The 18,150-nt window shown below is 42.5% G+C and overlaps 1 protein-coding gene across 1 annotated transcript in view; it reads left to right on the plus strand.

Moving 5' to 3' along the window:
* PTPN4 (protein tyrosine phosphatase non-receptor type 4) overlaps nt 1-18,150 on the plus strand; it is a 685,809-nt gene that overhangs the window by 427,096 nt on the left and 240,563 nt on the right. The window contains exon 13 of the mRNA XM_029605153.1: nt 10,610-10,678. Coding sequence (XP_029461013.1) covers nt 10,610-10,678 — 69 coding nt within the window. The remainder of the gene's footprint in view (nt 1-10,609; nt 10,679-18,150) is intronic.

The raw sequence follows: 18,150 nt of genomic DNA on the forward strand, positions 1-18,150 counted from the left end.
GGTGCTCCTCTCTGTCATTGCGATATAATTTGTACCCTAGTATAGCACTGTCCCATTGGTTGTCCTCCTTCTACCATGTCGCTGAGATGCCAATTAAGTCTGTCATCATTCACTGATCAGCTTTGAATGGCGACAGAGCTTTTGCTTCGCTCTAAAGAAACCGAAGCTATTTGGACTGACTATTTGGAGTAATTTCTATACATCGGCAGATAATTTTACAAGGAAACATCCCCTGAAGAAAGGTCTTGTCTCTGACCTGAAACGCGGCTGCGTTGGGTTATCCTAGTTACACTCAAGATAAGTCGGGACATTAAGTATTTTCAGTATTGTATTTCAAGCATGCTTTTTTAAAGAAATATATATAAAATTACAACAAAAAAGGAAAAAAAAAAGTTGACACTATATGGTTAGTTCACTTTTTGGTGCATATTACAGATAACGAATAATTGGATGGAGGAGGAGGGTTGCTGATTATACACACAGAGAGTTCACACGATGGGGATTTATGACTCTAATATATGAAACCTGTCCCCTCTCCATATAAAAAATTTTTTCTTGTTAAAAAAACATTGACTTTTGGAGTTTTGAGGACTCCGGAGCGATTGAAATAATTGCATAAAACGTACTACCCTTAGTGGTGAGATACATTGTGAATTGATTATATGAAAAAAATAATGAAGAGGTGATTGGTGTTTGGATTATCATTCACTGCTATACATTCTAATTCTCCTGTCTTACTTCTTAGACTTCTGGCATTAACATACAAACATTTCAAAGTTTGTTTTTTGTTTGTATTTTCATTCTGCTTTTTAATTGATAGGGATAAGTTAGAATTTTTTTTAGCTCAGATGAGTTTTTAGTTACAGCACTTGGACTACTTTTCTTATTATTGGAACCTTACTGTTTGGATGCCCTAATTCTAATGATTCAATAGTATCCTTTGAAGATACCTCTCTCCGAACCATGCGCTGCTGAGCAACTGTCTGCTTTCCCCTTTGTTCTAGTTTAAAAGCTGCTCTATCTCCTTTTTAAAGGTTATCGCCAGCAGTCTGGTTCCACTCTGGTTAAGGTGGAGCCCATCCTTTCGGAAGAGACTCACCCTTCCCCAAAAGGTTTCCCAGTTCCTAACATAACTAAATCCCTCTTCCTTGCACCATTGTCTCATCCATGCATTGAGACTCCGGAGCTCTGCCTGCCTCTGCTGACCTGCGCATGGAACAGGGAGCATTTCAGAGAATGCTACCCTGGAGGTTCTGGATTTAAGCTTTCTACCTAAGAGCCTAAATTTGGCTTCCAGAACCTCCCTCCCAAATTTTCCTATGTCATTGGTGCCCACTTGTACCACAACAGCCGGCTTCTCCCCAGCACTGTCTAAAATCCTATCTAGGTGATGGGTGAGGTCCGCCACCTTCGCACCAGGTAGGCGTGTTACCAGGCGATCCTCACGCCCACCAGCCACCCAGCTGTCTACATGCCTAATAATCGAATCACCAACTATGACGGCCGACCTAACCCTTCCCTCCTGGGCAGTAGGCCTTGGGGAGATATCCTCGGTGCGAAAGGACAATGTACCACTTGGAGAGCAGGTCCTTGCTACAGGATCCTTTCCTGCTACACCTGGTTGATGCTCTCCAATCATGAGACCTTCTTCCTCCAAGGCAGCACCAGGGCTGCCAGTCTGAAGTTGGGACTTGGCTACTATGTCCCTGAAGGTCTCATCTATATACCTCTCTGTTTGCCTCAGCTCCTCCAGGTCTGCCACTTTAGCCTCCACAGATCAGACTCGTTCTCTGAGAGCCAGGAGCTCTTTGCATCGCATGCACATGTAGAACTTCTCACCAGCGGGTAAAAAATCATACATGCGACACTCGATGCAAAAGACTGGGAAGCCCCCCTCTTGCTGCTGGGCTGCTGCCTTCATCTCAGTTTTGTTCAGTTCCTAGTTTGGTTTTAGGTTGCTATGGGAGTAAGAATGTGTCTAATTAACGTCCTTTAAATGTATTAGTGAATTCACTGTATGTCTGGTAGTGGCCTACAAGGGTCTGATCAAACTCTCAAAGTTGTTTGTTTTTTTGTTTTTTTTTGTTTTGTTTTTTTGTGAAAGTAGCACCTGCCTATAAATTAAAGGATGAGCGAGAGGTGGGAGGGTTGGGAAATCCAAACAGTCTAACTTCAGTTAGTCAGCCAGAGTGACTCACTGTTCTCTTGATTATCAAATGTTGGTACCTAATCAAACCAAATCACACTACCTCAACACCTTTCCAAGGTGAGTAACTGAACTGAACTGAACATTTCAACCTTTTTACTTAGGTATACACTGCTCCTAGCTTATTTCTAGCTTCTGGCTACATTTTTTTTTTAAATACATACACTCAGTTCTGCTTACTAGTTGCCTTACAGACTTTTAAAAATAAACACACTAACTACTGGCTAACTAGCTGCCTTTACTGACTGACCATTTAAAAATACAAACAGTCTAACTTGTTTATTACTGCTTTACTGACTATTAAAAGCACAAACACACTAAATAATATTCCCAAATAGTTAACTTTGCCCCAATACTTTTGAAAAAGACAATGTCCCAAGCAAAAACTTACTGATTCCTTTCAGCCACCAGCAAGGTGATCCTCTCCTCTCAGTTCTTCACTGAAGAAGAGGCTTCACAGATTACATTATGCTTGTCCAGGATATATGTAAGGAAATTTTGAGATTTGACTCTGCTGATTCTCTTGCTATGGAAGTGAAAATCGATCGGGCCCATGGGTCTTTAGGGAGAGCGATCAGTAATAAACCCCATGATATAGCCTGCCTACATGATTTCCCTGTGAAAGATAAAATCATGCAAAAAGCAAGAGGTCTGGGGAATATTTCCTGGAAAGGGATGAAATTTCAGATATTTAATGATATATCTGCCATAACTCTATGATGCAGGGCTATGAAACATATTACTGACTCCTTGGGGGGCCGGTAAATCAGATACAAGTGCTCTACCCCTTTGGTATTTCTTTTACCATTAGTGGCCAATCCCTGATAGCTCATATGCCAGAGTCAGTGGAGGCTCTTATGCAGCAGAAAGGCATTGAAATCAAGGATACTAAGGTGGATGACCGGCCTGATCCGAGCAGGAAGCTACCCGTTGGCAAAGAATAGGCAAAGGAGGCAAGCGATTGAGGAAGAATTCCAACAGTGATAGCTCAGGATTCTAGAACTTGACTTGTGCTGTATGCCTTTACAGGATGTCTGCTTTCTATTCTCTTCCCTTCGGTTGGAAGATATGTTTCCCGGAACTTTGACTGTTGAGTTACGGTTCTTACTCTTACTTTGTTTCAGACTTTGGCAGTGTGTGCTTATTTGCTCTTACTCTTTTTCCCTTTTTTCCTTTGTTTTGCACTCTGCAGATTTGTCAGCACAGCCACTATTTGCAGTTATGATATATTATGCATCTAAGGTGGTGTTATTCCTCTTGGTTAGTGTGATGAATTTACTATCACACGGTTCTGTGTTTAAGGTGGTTTTGTGGGTAGGGGAGTCGGTGGGGTGGGAGTAGGGTGAGCTTGGAGTGTTTTTGGTATATCATAGATAGGGAGGTCGATCGGGCTTATTGGCTATTCTGGTCATTTTTGTCCCTTAAAGGTTGATGATACAATTTGGATCTTTAAATGTGAAAGGTCTTAATCTTCCTCGGAAGAGGAAACCTTTTTTGAGGAGACTCGAGCTAAGTGTGCCTCCATTTTTTTTTTCTTACAAGAAACGCATTTTGTTAGGAAAGATGAACATCTACTTAAATAGATTTTTTCCACAGATTATTTTAGCGTCTAATTCTGTGAATCAGAAAAAGGGAGGTGTGGGTATTATGTTTTCTAAGGATTTGCCGACAAGTCCTGGACAGCAGGAAAGATAGGGAAGGATGATATATAGCTCTAAAAGTTAGGCTAGATATTGTATTAGTGACTTTAATAAATGTATATGCACCTAATGTTAATCAGGGGTAATCTTTTATGTGCCTTGAACATAATTTGAGTGATATATTACAAGGCCCTGTATTGGTGGAAGGAGTTTTTAATCTTTCTTTTAATCCCAACATGGATAATCACCCCTACCTAAGGATGGGTTAAAATCATATAGATCTAGATTAAAATTCTTCAAAGAATCATGGGGTATGCAAGATATTTGGCAGGTGTTGACCCCTCAGTAAAAGATTATTCTTTTTATTCGAGGGTACATGGGTCTTATTCTAGGATAGATATGCTGTTAGGTAGTAAATTCTGGTTTCAGGGGTGTATCTCTGAGTATAGGCCCGATCACATGGTTGGACCATGCACCTGTCTTTGGCTCTTTCTGTTTGCAGCAGGAAGACAGAGGATGAAAATATTAGAGGTTAAATGACTCTCTACTGTCTGATAAGCAGATATGTGAAGGAACCTAGGAGGATATTAGAGAATATTTTCGCTTTAATGATTCAGGGAAGGTATCAATCAAGCTCTCTGGGATTGTTTTAAGGCTGTTCTTCATAGCAAATTGATTTCTAGAGCTGCGGTTACAAAGAAGCAAACAAAAAGAAAAATCAGATGTATTATTGTTTATCCAACAGTTAGAACAGCAACATAAATTATTTGGGGTTAATAAAACTCTCAGGGAATTAGACAGGAAAAGGAAGAAGCTGAATGCTCTTCTATATGGGGAAATTCAATTCCGGTTAGATGGGTCTTGTTGGACATACTTTGAGGAAGGCAATAAGCCTGGTACATTATTTGCCTGGCACTTAAAAAGGCAAATTTCCCATAGCCAAATTTTGAAGATAAACGTTGGGCAGAGAGTAAGTGTCTCAGATGTCAGTATAAGGGACAGATTCGCTCAGTTCTATAAGGAAATCTATACTTGTGAAAGCTCTATTTTAGATGCTGATATTGCTGAATATTTGGAGGGAGTTCACTTGAGCTCACAAAAGTTGGATGGGGAGATTTCACAGGAGGAAATATTTACCGTCATATCTTCCCTTAAACTTAACATTGCTCCAGACTTACATAGTTTCACAGGGCCTTTTTTTTTTTTTTTTTTTCGAGACTTGCTGATTCCTCACCTCCAGCGTCTCTATAACGCACTATTGACCAACCCAGTTTTGCCTACTTCTATGGGTTTGGCGGGGGTCACAATTGTATCTAAGCCGGGTAAGGATAGTTCTTTATGTGGCTCCTATTGACTGATCTCGTTATTAAATTTAGATTTGAAGATTTTGGCAAACATTTTATTTATTTATTTAAAAGTTTTATATACCACACAATGGAATAGGGATCTATCCATCTAGGCTGTTTACAAATTAAAACATACATAAAATGAAAATACACAAATTACATACAGTAATTAAAATAAATTACAATAAAATACTTAATATACATTAACAGAAATATGGTGCATTGTGTAAAGGTCTTAGTGTAGGTTAAATGCACGTGTAAAAAGATGAGTTTTTAGTAATTTCTTAAATTCTCTACGGTTAGACATTAGTCGGATATGGTCTGGAAGAGAGTTCCACAATATTGGTCCAGCTACAGAAAATGCACGTTTTCGTGTTAGAGATAAACTGACGGATCTTATTGAGGGAATTTCTAGAATGCATTTATCAAGAGAGCGGAGTTGTCTGGATGGGCTGTAAATTCTTAATAGGGAACATAACCAGATGGAATTTGTATTATATATTAGATTATGTATTGTGGACAATATTTTGTAAATTAAGCGAAATGATATTGGGAGCCAATGTAGGTATTGTAAAGTAGATGTGATATGTTCTCTGCAGGATACATTACACAACATACGAGCAGTTGCGTTTTGTACCAATTGTAATGGTTGTATAGTTGATTGAGGTAAACCAAGGTATAATGAATTGCAATGAGGACAGAATTAATGCTTGAGTAATTAGATGAAAGTGATTTAGTAGAAGTAATGGCTTGAGTTTTTTTAACATGTAAATTTTGAAAAAGGATTTTTTTTTACAATTTCAGATATGTTATCAGTCATTGCAAGTCTGGAGTCAATGATTACTCCCAAGTTTTTTGCATGAGATTTTATTGTGGTGATTTGATTCTCGAGTGTGAAGGTTGATGGTGGCTGGTGAATTGAGCCTGGTACAGTTGGGAGGTAAATTAGCTCTGTTTTGGTTGTATTTAATTTCAACCTGTTGTGAGAGAGCCATGTTTTTATTGTAGAGAGATATAGTTGCAATAAGGAAAACGTTTTGGTCCAAGAGTCAGTGTAAGGAACTGTGAACTGTATATCGTCTGCATATATTTTGAAATTTATATCTAGACCAGCGAGAAGACGGCATAGAGGCAATAGATATAGATTGAATAGAAGAGCTGAAAGTGCAGAGCCTTGTGGTACACCTGTCATAGTGGAGTACCAGTCAGAATGATAATTACCCATCATGATTCTTTGTCGATTTGTTATGAATGAGGAGAACCATTGTAATGCTAAACCTGTAACGCCAATCTGAAATAAGTTGGAAAGTAATATCATGATTTAGCGTATCAAACGCTGCGGAGATGTCAAGTAGTACTAATATGTAGTTGGTATTAGAATCGAAGCTTCTGATGGTAGTGTCAAATGATGAAATAAGTAGGGATTCTGTACTATGACCCTTTCTTAAAACCATGTTGGTTATTGTGTAAAATGTTATTTTCTTCAACGTATTCAGATACTTGGTGTAGTACTACAGATTCTATGATTTTTGCAATGGACGGTAGTGAGGCAATCGGTCGATAATTAGTTAAGTCTGAGAAATCATGATTTTTATTTTTCGGGATAGGTAGAATGGATGTATGTTTTAGTGAATCTGGGAAATTGCCTTGTGATAAAGAGGCATTTACTAAATTTGATAGCAGGAGCTACATGATCTTTCATATCTCTGAGTAGGAAACCAGAACATGGGTTAAAAGGACTATTTGATGGTTTTGATTTTGATAATATGTTGTTAATAGTTTTGTCATTAATTGAAGAAAATTCTGAAAATATACAGTCCATTTGAGGTAAGATGTTTTTCTGAATTGGTAGTGAGTCAAAATCTGTTGAGATCTTCTTTTTTTTTTCTAAAGAATGAGGCAATTTTATTGCAGGGATCATTGGATGTAATAGAAGAAGATGTGTTTTGTATTGTAGTCAAGTCTTTTACAATTGAGGATAATCTAGGGTTGCCATATGCATTCTTTATTTTTGCAGTATAGAAAGCTTTTTTGGTCTTTATTATTTCCTTCTTGTATTTTTGCAGGTATGTATAATATTCTTGTTTACGTACTGTAAGAGGGTTTTTTCTTCATCTTCGTTCTAAATTGCGAAGTTTTCGTTTAGATATTTTTAATGAATCATTATACCACGTGGCAATTTTTTTTGTAGTGGTTTTCCGAGGTTTTAGTGGTGCTATTCGATCTAGTGTTTTTGTTATGGATTTGTTCCAAAAAGCTAACATTTCTGCCACATCAGAATGTGGATTCTGATTAATTATTGGTATCAGTGCATCAAGGAAAGTTTCAGTATTTATCTTCTTTCGACGTAATATTGTGGAGTCTTGTTGAGGATAATTGGTATTATTATTATTCAGAATTTTAATTTTTCCTGTTGCTTTTATTAGATAATCGGACCATGGTACAGGAGTAACATCTGAAGTGAAATCAATAATGGATTGATTGTAGTAAATTTGATCTAGGGTATTTCCTAATCTATGAGTGGGATGATTCAAAAGGGAAGTAAAGTTTTAACCGTTTAACGCATCTGTTAAATTTTAGCTGGTAGATTGATTATTGTGTTGCCAGAACTGGTACATGTGGATCAATCTGGCTTTATACCAGTCAGACAAGCTGCGGATAATATTCATAAAATTGTAAACTTGACTTGGCATGCTAGAGAAGAGAAGATCCAGCAGTGTTATTAGCTATAGATTTGGAGAAGGCTTTTGACCGTGTTCATTGGGCGTTTGTTTAAAGTTTTGCAGAAGATAGGGCTGGGGCATAATTTCAGGTCTTGGCTGAAGGTTATGTACACCACTCCATGGGCCTTTATAAAGGTCAATGACTCCTAGTCAGATATATTCAAGCTGAGTAGGGGGGGTACAAGACAAGGCTGCACGTTAGCATCTTTATTATTTGCTTTGGTTATGGAGCATTTGGGGATGATTCAGCAAAATAGGGATATCAACGGAATTTCTGTAGGCCATGCCCAATTTAAGATTTCTTTATTTGTGGATGATATCCTATTCTCTATTGCTAATCCGCAATTGTCATTGCCTGTGTTAGTTAAGAGTTGGATAGGTTTAGCAAAGTCTCTGGCTTTAAAGTAAACACTCCTTGTTATTTGTAAATCGGGGTTGATGTGATGCCTATCATGAAACTCGGTATAACAAAAACAATAAATAAATAAATAAAATGAGTAAGTCAAAATTATTGAATGTCTCTGTGTCTGAACCTCCCATAAATAGGCTTAAAGGGTACTTTTCTTTTAAGTGGGCAAGCCACAGTATTCATTATTTGGGCATTTAATTGGGAGGGATTGGAGACAATTATTTACTATGAATTACCTTCTCCTATTGGAGAAAACTTCCAGAGATTTGGACATATGGGCTCTTTATAATTTTTCTAGGATGGACAGAATTGCTGTCAAAATGACAGTCTTTTCCAGATGGCTTTATCTTTTTCAGACACTCCCTATTGAAGTACTGCTTAGTCTTGAAATCACTCCAGACAAGTTTTTCATTACATTTGGAGGAGGCAGCCACCCAGGGCAGCTAAAAGTGTGTTATTTTTATCTAAACTTAAGGGTGGATTGGTTGTACCTAATTTTGAGAAGAAATATGCTGCTGCACAATTGAGAGCTGTTTATGAATGGTCCTCAAGGTCTGTTATTAAACAATGGGTCTATAGAGGGAGCAGGCTAGTCTGGCCAGGGGCTCATTATGTAATAGGATCTGGGGATTGCCAGAGAAAGGGAGGTACTTATGTGGTGTCTAATCCCTTCACTAAGCTGACCTTGATGATCTGGCGTCATTGGAAAACAATGTTGTTGGGTTATGAGCTCTTTCTGCCCCGTTACTTTTGGATCTTTATATAAGGGGATACGCTGTCTATCTGGATCTATGGGTACTTTTAGCCAGAGGGGGGTGTGGTGCTGTAGCCAATTGTTTGATTTTAAAATGTTATTTGAAGAAATGCAATTGCAATATGGTTTACCTGATTCTGAATATTATCGTTTTCTTCAATTGTCACATTGCTTTTCTAGTCCACTTATTAGGCGTCAGGTAGCCCGAGCCTTATCTGACTTTGAAGATTTGTGTTTTCAGCACTCTGCCATTAAGGTTTGATTTCTAAGCTGTATGCTCTGCTGTTTCCTAAGCACTTTCCTTCCTTTAAACATATGTTGGGTTGGGAAACTGACTGGGGGCATAGTCAGCGAAACAGTGAGAGGCCTGCTGTATTGCCATACCAAAAAGCTCTATTTCTGCCAAGATTATGGAGGCTAATTATAAACTTTTCTTCAGATGGTACCTTACTCCACTTAAGTTATGTAAGATTTATCCCTATTATACTGATCAATGTTGGAGACTATGTGGGATCATTTTATCATATCTGGTTGACCCTGCTCTAAGCTCCTTCCTTTCTGGAGGTAGATTGCTTCAGTCCTTTTTTAGCTGGTTGCTGTAAAGATCCCCTTTGTTTCTGAAATTTATCTTCTCTCACAATATCTACCAGCCTGGCCTTCTGCTGAGAGGTCTTTAGTAAATCATGTGCTCTGTTGGGCCCAGCAGGAAATCACAGTCCACTGGAAGAAGGAAGCTGCCCCGACTTCCACTGGCTTTGTAATATTCACCATTGGACTTATCTAAGAGCTGTTAGATACTCCTTGGCTTTTCATGTGTGGATCTGGGAACCTTTAATTCAGTGGTATCAGCAGCTCCAATCATAGTAGCTTCTTCTTGAGTCACCATATTTATTTACTGTTTACTTTTTCTTTATCTTTTTGTCTCCTTCGGGGTTGTTGATATTTAACTTCTTGGAGTATGTGCATACCTAGCTCACCTTCCTTGGTTGTACATTCAGTATCGCTTCGCCTGGGGTGGGGGTTGAGGATTACTTTGACAAAACCTGTTAGCATTATTGCATCTACTCTGCGTTTGATGTATTCGCTCGCACATATAGACTATTTATTGTGATACTGTATTTGAAGCATGTTTTATGCTGTTGCTCTTGCTGCCAATAAAAACTAAATATTACAAAAAAAAAAAAAAATCATGGTGTTTGTCTGGCTAAGTCTTGGACTTAGCCAGATGAACACACTGAAAATTGACACCCCCGCCACCATTTTATCTTCCTGTCACTGATTCCTCTAACTGTATACTCTTGATTATTAGGTTGTTTTTTTTTTTATGAGGTACACCGTTATAAGAACTTTAAGTAAATCTAAAGGAAGCAACCACGTTTTATTTACATTGTTTCCTGCACTAGTGGTGACTGTTAGATGACAAGAAAGCACATTCTTAGTGCAAGAAAAAAGTATGTGGAATAATTTTTGGAGAAAGCTCTTAACTCCTTTTAGAATTTTAATATTAATCCTAAAATGTTTTTTCTTCCAGTGGGAGGACAGAGGTCCAGTCTGTACAATATGGCAAAGAAAAAGCAAATAAAGACAGGGTATTTGCCAGGTAAGCATCTTAAAAGAAATATCTTATTAAGCATGATTATTAGTCCCCTCATCATAGTTGGTTATTGGTGGTAATTGTGACACCATTTATAATCCACCAGTCCAAAACAAGATCTCAGCATTCTACAATATGATAATAGCATTGATCAAATATATATGTATATATATTTCAATATAGCCAGAAAAAAGAAACATGCCAGTGTATGGTTATATGCAGTCCAAAATCTTACTGAAACTTAGCACCCTGCCTTCAGTTGTACCTACATTTGTGAATAATTCCAAAATCATACCTCTGGTATCCCATTGGTAGTCCAAATCTCTAATCCATTAATGCACCTGTTAAACTTGAATGTTGAGATTCAGTGGTAGATTTGAGTCCTGGACTAGCAGTGGAATATTTGTGGAATATTCCAGTTATATTGGTTTGGAACTGTGCTTTTATGTGATGGTTTTGGTTTTCACGGCTTCATGACTGGCCGTGAAATATTTGTTAGCATTTACTTCAACCCCTTAATTCAGTGCAGTTTCCTTGTGCACTCCTGTGTGTGTGTGTTTATATAGATATAGATAGATTTATTTATATTCTGCATTTTGGGACACTTCAAAGCAGATTACATTCAGGTGCTGTACATTATCCCCAGATGGTTTACAATCTAAGGCAGGGATGGCCAACTCCATGAGAGCCACAAGCAGGTCTGGTTTTCAGGTTATCTACAATGAATATGAATGAGTTGGTTTTGCATGCACTGCCTCCATTATATGTAAATCTATCTCATGCATATTCAGTGTGGCTATCTTGAAAACCTGGCATGTTTGTGACTCTTGAGGACCAGAATTGGCTACCCCTGATCTAAGGGAATTATTTGCCAAGCCGTGATATTTTATCATGGGAGGGACCAAAAACCATGGAGGGTGGGGAGGGACAAATGCGTAATCATGGCCCTCTTTGCATGGGGCTGCCTTCTTCTTAAAGGGCTACCAGCAACCCAAAACACTCTCCTCCTATGCATGTAAAGTTCCCCACCACCTGTAGAGGGTGGCCCAAAGGAAAAACATTTTTTTTAAATTTGTTTTATAAATTGTGTGACAACTCTACCCCCCTTCTTAATTCCCTCCTCTTGAATCAAAGTAACCACCTCTGTTCCAAACCCCTCCCATTCTGATCCCCCCATAACCTTACATTATGTCCCTAGTGGTCTAGTGGGCATCCCTGGTATCTAGTGAGGCCCGGAGTGCCCCTTAGGTTCCAGGCCAATAAACGCCATTTTCCAAAATGGCACCAACCAGATTTTGTCTCTGATAAACAGTATTTTTTGGCGTTATACCCTCATCACAGCTTAGTAAATATACCCCTAAGTTTGTATTTTGTCATTATCATTTCGTATGTTCACTAGATGGTTTATATCCTCTCTGCTTTTTCCTGTGTATTTCTGCTAAACTACCGTGCATGATGGCTACAGTTGCTTTTTGAAATATTGTGTGGTAGTCTGTACCTGGCTGAAAGGCCTACATTCTAACCACAGCATGAAAAATGCTATTTATCATGCTCTGTGCCTTGAAGAGATAGCTATGGTCCCAGTGTAATAAGGTGCACTCAGCTATATGCATATTGTTTGCATGTACATCTTTATTTTATTTATTTTTATTTTATTTAGATCTTTTCTATACCGACTTTCCAGTAACAGAATTACTGATCAATTCGGTTTACATTTTGAACAGTGACAAGTAAATGTCTTACAAGGAACAGGAAAAAAAAAACTTGGAAATAAATTTCTCACAGGACAAGCAGGATGGTTGTCCTCACAAATGGGTGACATCGAGGATGGAGCCCACCACGGAAAACTTCTGTCAAAGTTTAAACAGAACTTTGACTGGCCCCTACTGGGCATGCCCAGCAAGGCACTGACCCTGCAGCCAGCAGGGGTCTCCCTTCAGTCTTCTTTTTTCCGCGCAGCAGTTGCCACGCGGTGAAAGGAGCTCTCTAACCACGTTCCTGACAGGAATTTGGAAGTTAATTTCCTAAGAAAATTTGCCCCTCAGGGGTCTCCCTTCGACAAATTTTTAGTCATCTTACGGAACCCGGTAAGTTTTTGCCTTTTTTCCATCGACTACCGTCGAATTTGGCCCTTGAGGCCTGTTGGCACTTACCGATCCCCAGCCTAAATTTTGGCTTCAGGCCATGGCAACGGGGTTCCGCCGTTGTCCGGATTGTACCCGGACTATGTCCATCACAGACCCCCACAGGGTTTGTGTGATGTGTTTGGGTAGTGAGCATGATGTCCTGACTTGCACCAAATGTGCCTTAATAACACCCAAGGGTCGCAAAGCCAGGATGGAGAAGATGGGGCTCCTCTTCCATGCACCCACCCCAACGCCATCGATAGCATCGACGTCATCGGAACCGGCACCGTCGAAGTTGTACCATCATCGTCAACCCTCCGGTGACCGTCCGCCATCGATCGCTTCTCGGCCGTCGACTCCCGTCCCTTCCCCGGATGGGCGAGGGGATCGGAAGGAAAAGCACCGCTATCGACGGCACAAATCTCGGCCTGTCGAGGATCCACAGCCATCGACCTCTGCTCAAGCCGAGCCACCGACAAAGAAGCCGCGAACAGACCGGACACCCTCCACGTCTCGTTCGCAGGCATCGAGGAAACCCTCACCCTCCCGGGGTGCGGGGGCCGTGATCCCACCGGCTACGGTGGTCCCTCCGGCCCTGCCTCAGCCTCCCTCTCCCGTCGAGCCGGGTATGGTTACCCCTGGTCTCCGGGCAGAACTGGACCGGCTGGTCCAGGAGGCCATCGAGAAAGCGATGAAGAAATTGCAACCTCCATCGGCACCGTCTCCGGCACCGGTTCCAGTGCCGCCCCCGGCACCGACACCGGCACCGGCTTCGCCACCGAGGAGGGAACCGACCACCGAGCCGTTGATACAAGCGCTAGCACCGCTACTGAGCCGCATGGAGGCGCTCATGACGGCCCTTCCATCGGTGATTCCAGTGCCATCGACAACACCACAGTCTCCGACTGGATTTTCATCGGCAGGAGAAACACCGTTCCGGATTCCCCCTTCCGGGGTGGTTCCATCGGTGCCTTCTGGTATATCTCCACCGATATATCCTTCGGTTCCATCCATTCCACGCCAGGCACCGATTCCATCGACAGCACCGAAGCCATCGATGCCATTTCTGGTTCCACCTACGGCACCGATTCCACCTCGGTTTCCATCGATGCCTTTAGAGCCTCAGCCAGGTCCATCAGGGTTACAAACCCCACTTGATCCCTACGATACCTGGGGTGATGATGATGATACATCTTCTGACACGGATTTGCCTTCGCCTCCATCTCCTACAGAGAGTAGAAAAAGATCTCCTCCTGAGGATCTATCTTTCATTAACTTTGTGAAAAAGATGTCAGAAGTTGTACCTTTTCAACTACAATCTGAAGCTGATGACAGACACCAGATGATGGAACTCCTTCAATTTCTGGATGCTCCAAAAATCATCGCTTCCATCCCTATACACCAGGTGTTTTTGGATCTGCTCAAGAAAAACTGGGAATCTCCTTCATCAGTGTCCCCAGTTAACAAAAAAGCTGACTCCACCTACCTTGTTCAGTCAGCACCAGGTTTCCAAAAACCTCAACTGGATCATCGCTCTGTTGTGGTTGAGTCCGCGCAGAAGAAGGCCAAGCGTCTTAAGCCACACTCTTCTACCCCACCTACCAGGGACAACAAGTTCCTAGATAGTGTTGGACGGAAAGTCTATCATGGAGCTATGTTGATTTCACGCATAGCTTCATATCAACTTTATATGACTCAGTACAACAGAGCCATCCTTAAGCAGATGCAAGACTATGCTGACACGTTACCAGACCAATACCAACCGCAGCTTCAAGCCCTTCTTCACAAGGGATTTGAGGCAGGGAAGCACGAGATTAGGACTGCCTACGACATATTCGATGCTTCCACAAAAGTTTCAGCCACAGCCATCTCAGCCAGACGTTGGGCTTGGTTAAAATCATCCAACCTTCGCCCAGAGGTTCAGGATCGTCTTGCTGATTTACCCTGCTTAGGCGATAATTTGTTTGGAGAGCAAATTCAGCAGATTGTGGCGGAGTTGAAAGACCACCATGAGACGTTGAAACAACTCTCATCTGTCCCACCTGAGCTGACCTCCAAGCAACCGCAAAAGAAAGACTCTAAGAAGTCATTCTTTCGACCACGCCGTTATTACCCTCCATCGGCCAGGCCTCGTCCAGCTCGATCCTCTACTAGGCCTCAGCCGCGTCAGCCTAGGAAACAAAGGCCTACTGTAGCCCCTCCTCCTGGGCCTGCGGCTGGCCTTTGACTCCCCTGTAGGGAACACATGCCAAACCCCTCTTCCGGACATCCCTGTAGGAGGTCGACTGTACCATTTTCTACAACCTTGGTTGCAGATCACCTCAGATCAGTGGGTGCTAACAATTATCGCAAAGGTTACCACCTCAACTTCATAACTCTTCCGGCAGACTCCCCGCCTCTTCAAGCGTGGAGTCTATCCACCCATTTGGCTCAATTACAACAGGAAGTATCCCTTCTTCTGCAATCAAATGTTATAGAACCCGTTCCTCCCTCTCAACGAGGCAAGGGATTCTATTCCAGATACTTCCTAATACCAAAGAAATCAGGGGGACTACGTCCCATTTTGGACCTTCGAGCCCTCAACAAATACCTTCAAAAAGAGAAGTTCAAAATGGTAACCCTAGGCGCGCTGCTCCCTCTGCTACAAAGAGGGGATTGGCTGTGCTCTCTCGACCTCAAGGACGCTTATACCCACATTGCGATCACACAATCCCATCGCAAATATCTGCGGTTTCTAGTTGGCCACGACCATTATCAATACCGTGTCCTCCCTTTCGGTCTAGCTTCTGCCCCACGAGTCTTTACCAAATGTCTCGTAGTGGTAGCAGCATTCCTCAGGAAGGAAGGTGTCCACGTCTACCCATACCTGGACGATTGGCTAATCAGGGCCTCCACCCAACAGATAGCTCAATCCTCCCTAAAATTGACAATTCAAACACTCCTTTCCTTAGGGTTTCTCGTCAATTACGAGAAATCTTGCTTAGTCCCGTCTCAAACCTTATCCTTCATTGGGGCAGACTTGGACACCTTACAGGCAAAGGCTTACCTTCCTCTTCAGAGGGTCCACACCCTAATGTCCCTGGCTCGCCAGCTCCAGTCTCAGAACACTGCCACGGCTCGCCAGTTCCTCGTTCTCCTAGGGCACATGGCATCCTCGGTTCAAGTCACTCCCATGACCCGACTAGCCATGAGAGTAACACAATGGACTCTACGACACCAATGGATTCAAGCTTTTCAGCCTCTGTCCTCCATAGTCACAGTCACACAAGCGCTGCGCCTATCCTTAACCTGGTGGACGACTCAGGTCAACCTCCTTCAGGGCTTACCCTTTCTTCCACCGGATCCGCAAGTAATCCTAACCACCGACGCTTCTCACATCGGTTGGGGAGCCCATGTGGACGACTTTCAAACCCAAGGGTTATGGTCCAAAGAGGAAGCCGAACACCAGATCAATTTCCTGGAACTTCGAGCAATCCGCTATGCGCTCCGCACTTTCAAAGATCATCTCTTTCATCAGATAATCTTAATCCAGACGGACAACCAAGTGGCCATGTGGTACATAAACAAGCAGGGAGGCACAGGCTCCTACCTTCTGTGTCAGGAAGCTGCGCAGATCTGGGCGGAATCCCTCTCCCACTCCATGTACCTCAGGGCCACTTACCTGCCGGGAGTAGACAATGTATTGGCAGACCAGCTGAGCCGTGTCTTCCAACCGCACGAGTGGTCACTCGATCCTCTGGTAGCGACCTCTCTGTTTCACAAGTGGGGTTCTCCCCGCATAGACCTCTTTGCGTCCCCTCAGAACCACAAAGTGGACGATTACTGCTCTCTCATTCGGAGCCAGCACTCTCGGCCGAGGGATGCATTCTCCCTCAGGTGGACAACCGGTCTGCTCTATGCATTCCCTCCACTTCCTCTTGTGTCAAAGACTCTCGTGAAGCTACGCCAGGACGGAGGAACCATGATCCTGATAGCACCTTACTGGCCACGCCAAGTATGGTTTCCAATACTCCAGGATCTCTCCATCCGCAGGCACATTCCTCTGGGAAAGGACCCGCATCTGCTCACTCAAAACGACGGATGCCTCCTCCATCCCAACCTCCAAGCCTTGTCCCTGACGGCATGGATGTTGAAAGGTTAGTCCTTCAGCCTTTCAACCTTTCAGATTCCGTTTCTCGGGTCCTGATAGCTTCACGAAAGCCTTCCACAAGAAAGTCTTACTCATACAAATGGAAAAGGTACACATCATGGTGCACTTCTCAGTCCCTTGATCCCCTTTCCTGTCCAATCTCCAAATTCTTGGACTATTTATGGCATCTCTCTGAATCAGGTCTTAAAACCTCTTCTATCAGAATGCATGTCAGTGCGGTAGCCGCCTTCCATAAAGGTGTACAGGGTGTCCCTATTTCAGTACAACCCCTAGTAACACGTTTTCTTAAAGGCTTGCTCCATCTGAAGCCACCCTTACGTCCTCCGGCCCCATCTTGGGACCTTAACCTGGTTCTTGGTCGTCTAATGAAACCTCCTTTCGAACCTCTGCACTCCTGTGAGTTAAAGTATCTCACATGGAAAGTGTTATTCCTTTTGGCTATCACTTCAGCTCGCAGGGTTAGTGAATTGCAGGCCCTAGATACCTATCCGCCTTACACTAAGCTCCTGCAGGACCGGGCGGTACTCCGCACTCACCCTAAATTTTTACCTAAGGTAGTTTCTGAGTTTCATATTAATCAATCCATCATACTACCTATCTTTTTTCCCAGGCCCCACTCCAACTCCGGGGAACAGACTCTGCATACCCTAGACTGCAAACGAGCTCTAGCTTTTTATCTAGACCGTACAGTTGCTCACAGGAAGAGCACTCAATTATTTGTCTCTTTTCATCCTAACAAGTTAGGACATCCTGTGGGTAAGCAGGCTCTTTCCTCCTGGTTGGCGGACTGCATTTCTTTTTGCTATCAGCAAGCTGGCATTCCCTTTCAAGACCGTGTGAAAGCACACTCTGTGAGGGCCATGGCGACGTCAGTGGCACACCTTCGATCGGTGCCGCTTCCTGACATCTGCAGGGCTGCAACCTGGAGTTCTCTCCATACCTTTGCAGCCCACTATTGTTTGGACAAAGCTGGAAGACAGGACTCCATCTTCGGCCAATCTGTCTTGCGTAACCTTTTTCCAACGTGATGTACCAACACCCTTCCACCTTCCCGGTAGGGTGCGGATGCCCTTTCCCAAATTTTTCCTCAATTGTTGTGCCTGCTGCACACCGTTGGGTACATTTGGTGCAAGTCGGGACATCCTCAGCTCGATACTCACCCATTTGTGAGGACAACCATCCTGCTTGTCCTGTGAGAAAGC

The sequence above is a fragment of the Rhinatrema bivittatum genome, chromosome 6 (assembly GCF_901001135.1).
Source record: "Rhinatrema bivittatum chromosome 6, aRhiBiv1.1, whole genome shotgun sequence".
NCBI lineage: Eukaryota > Metazoa > Chordata > Amphibia > Gymnophiona > Rhinatrematidae > Rhinatrema > Rhinatrema bivittatum.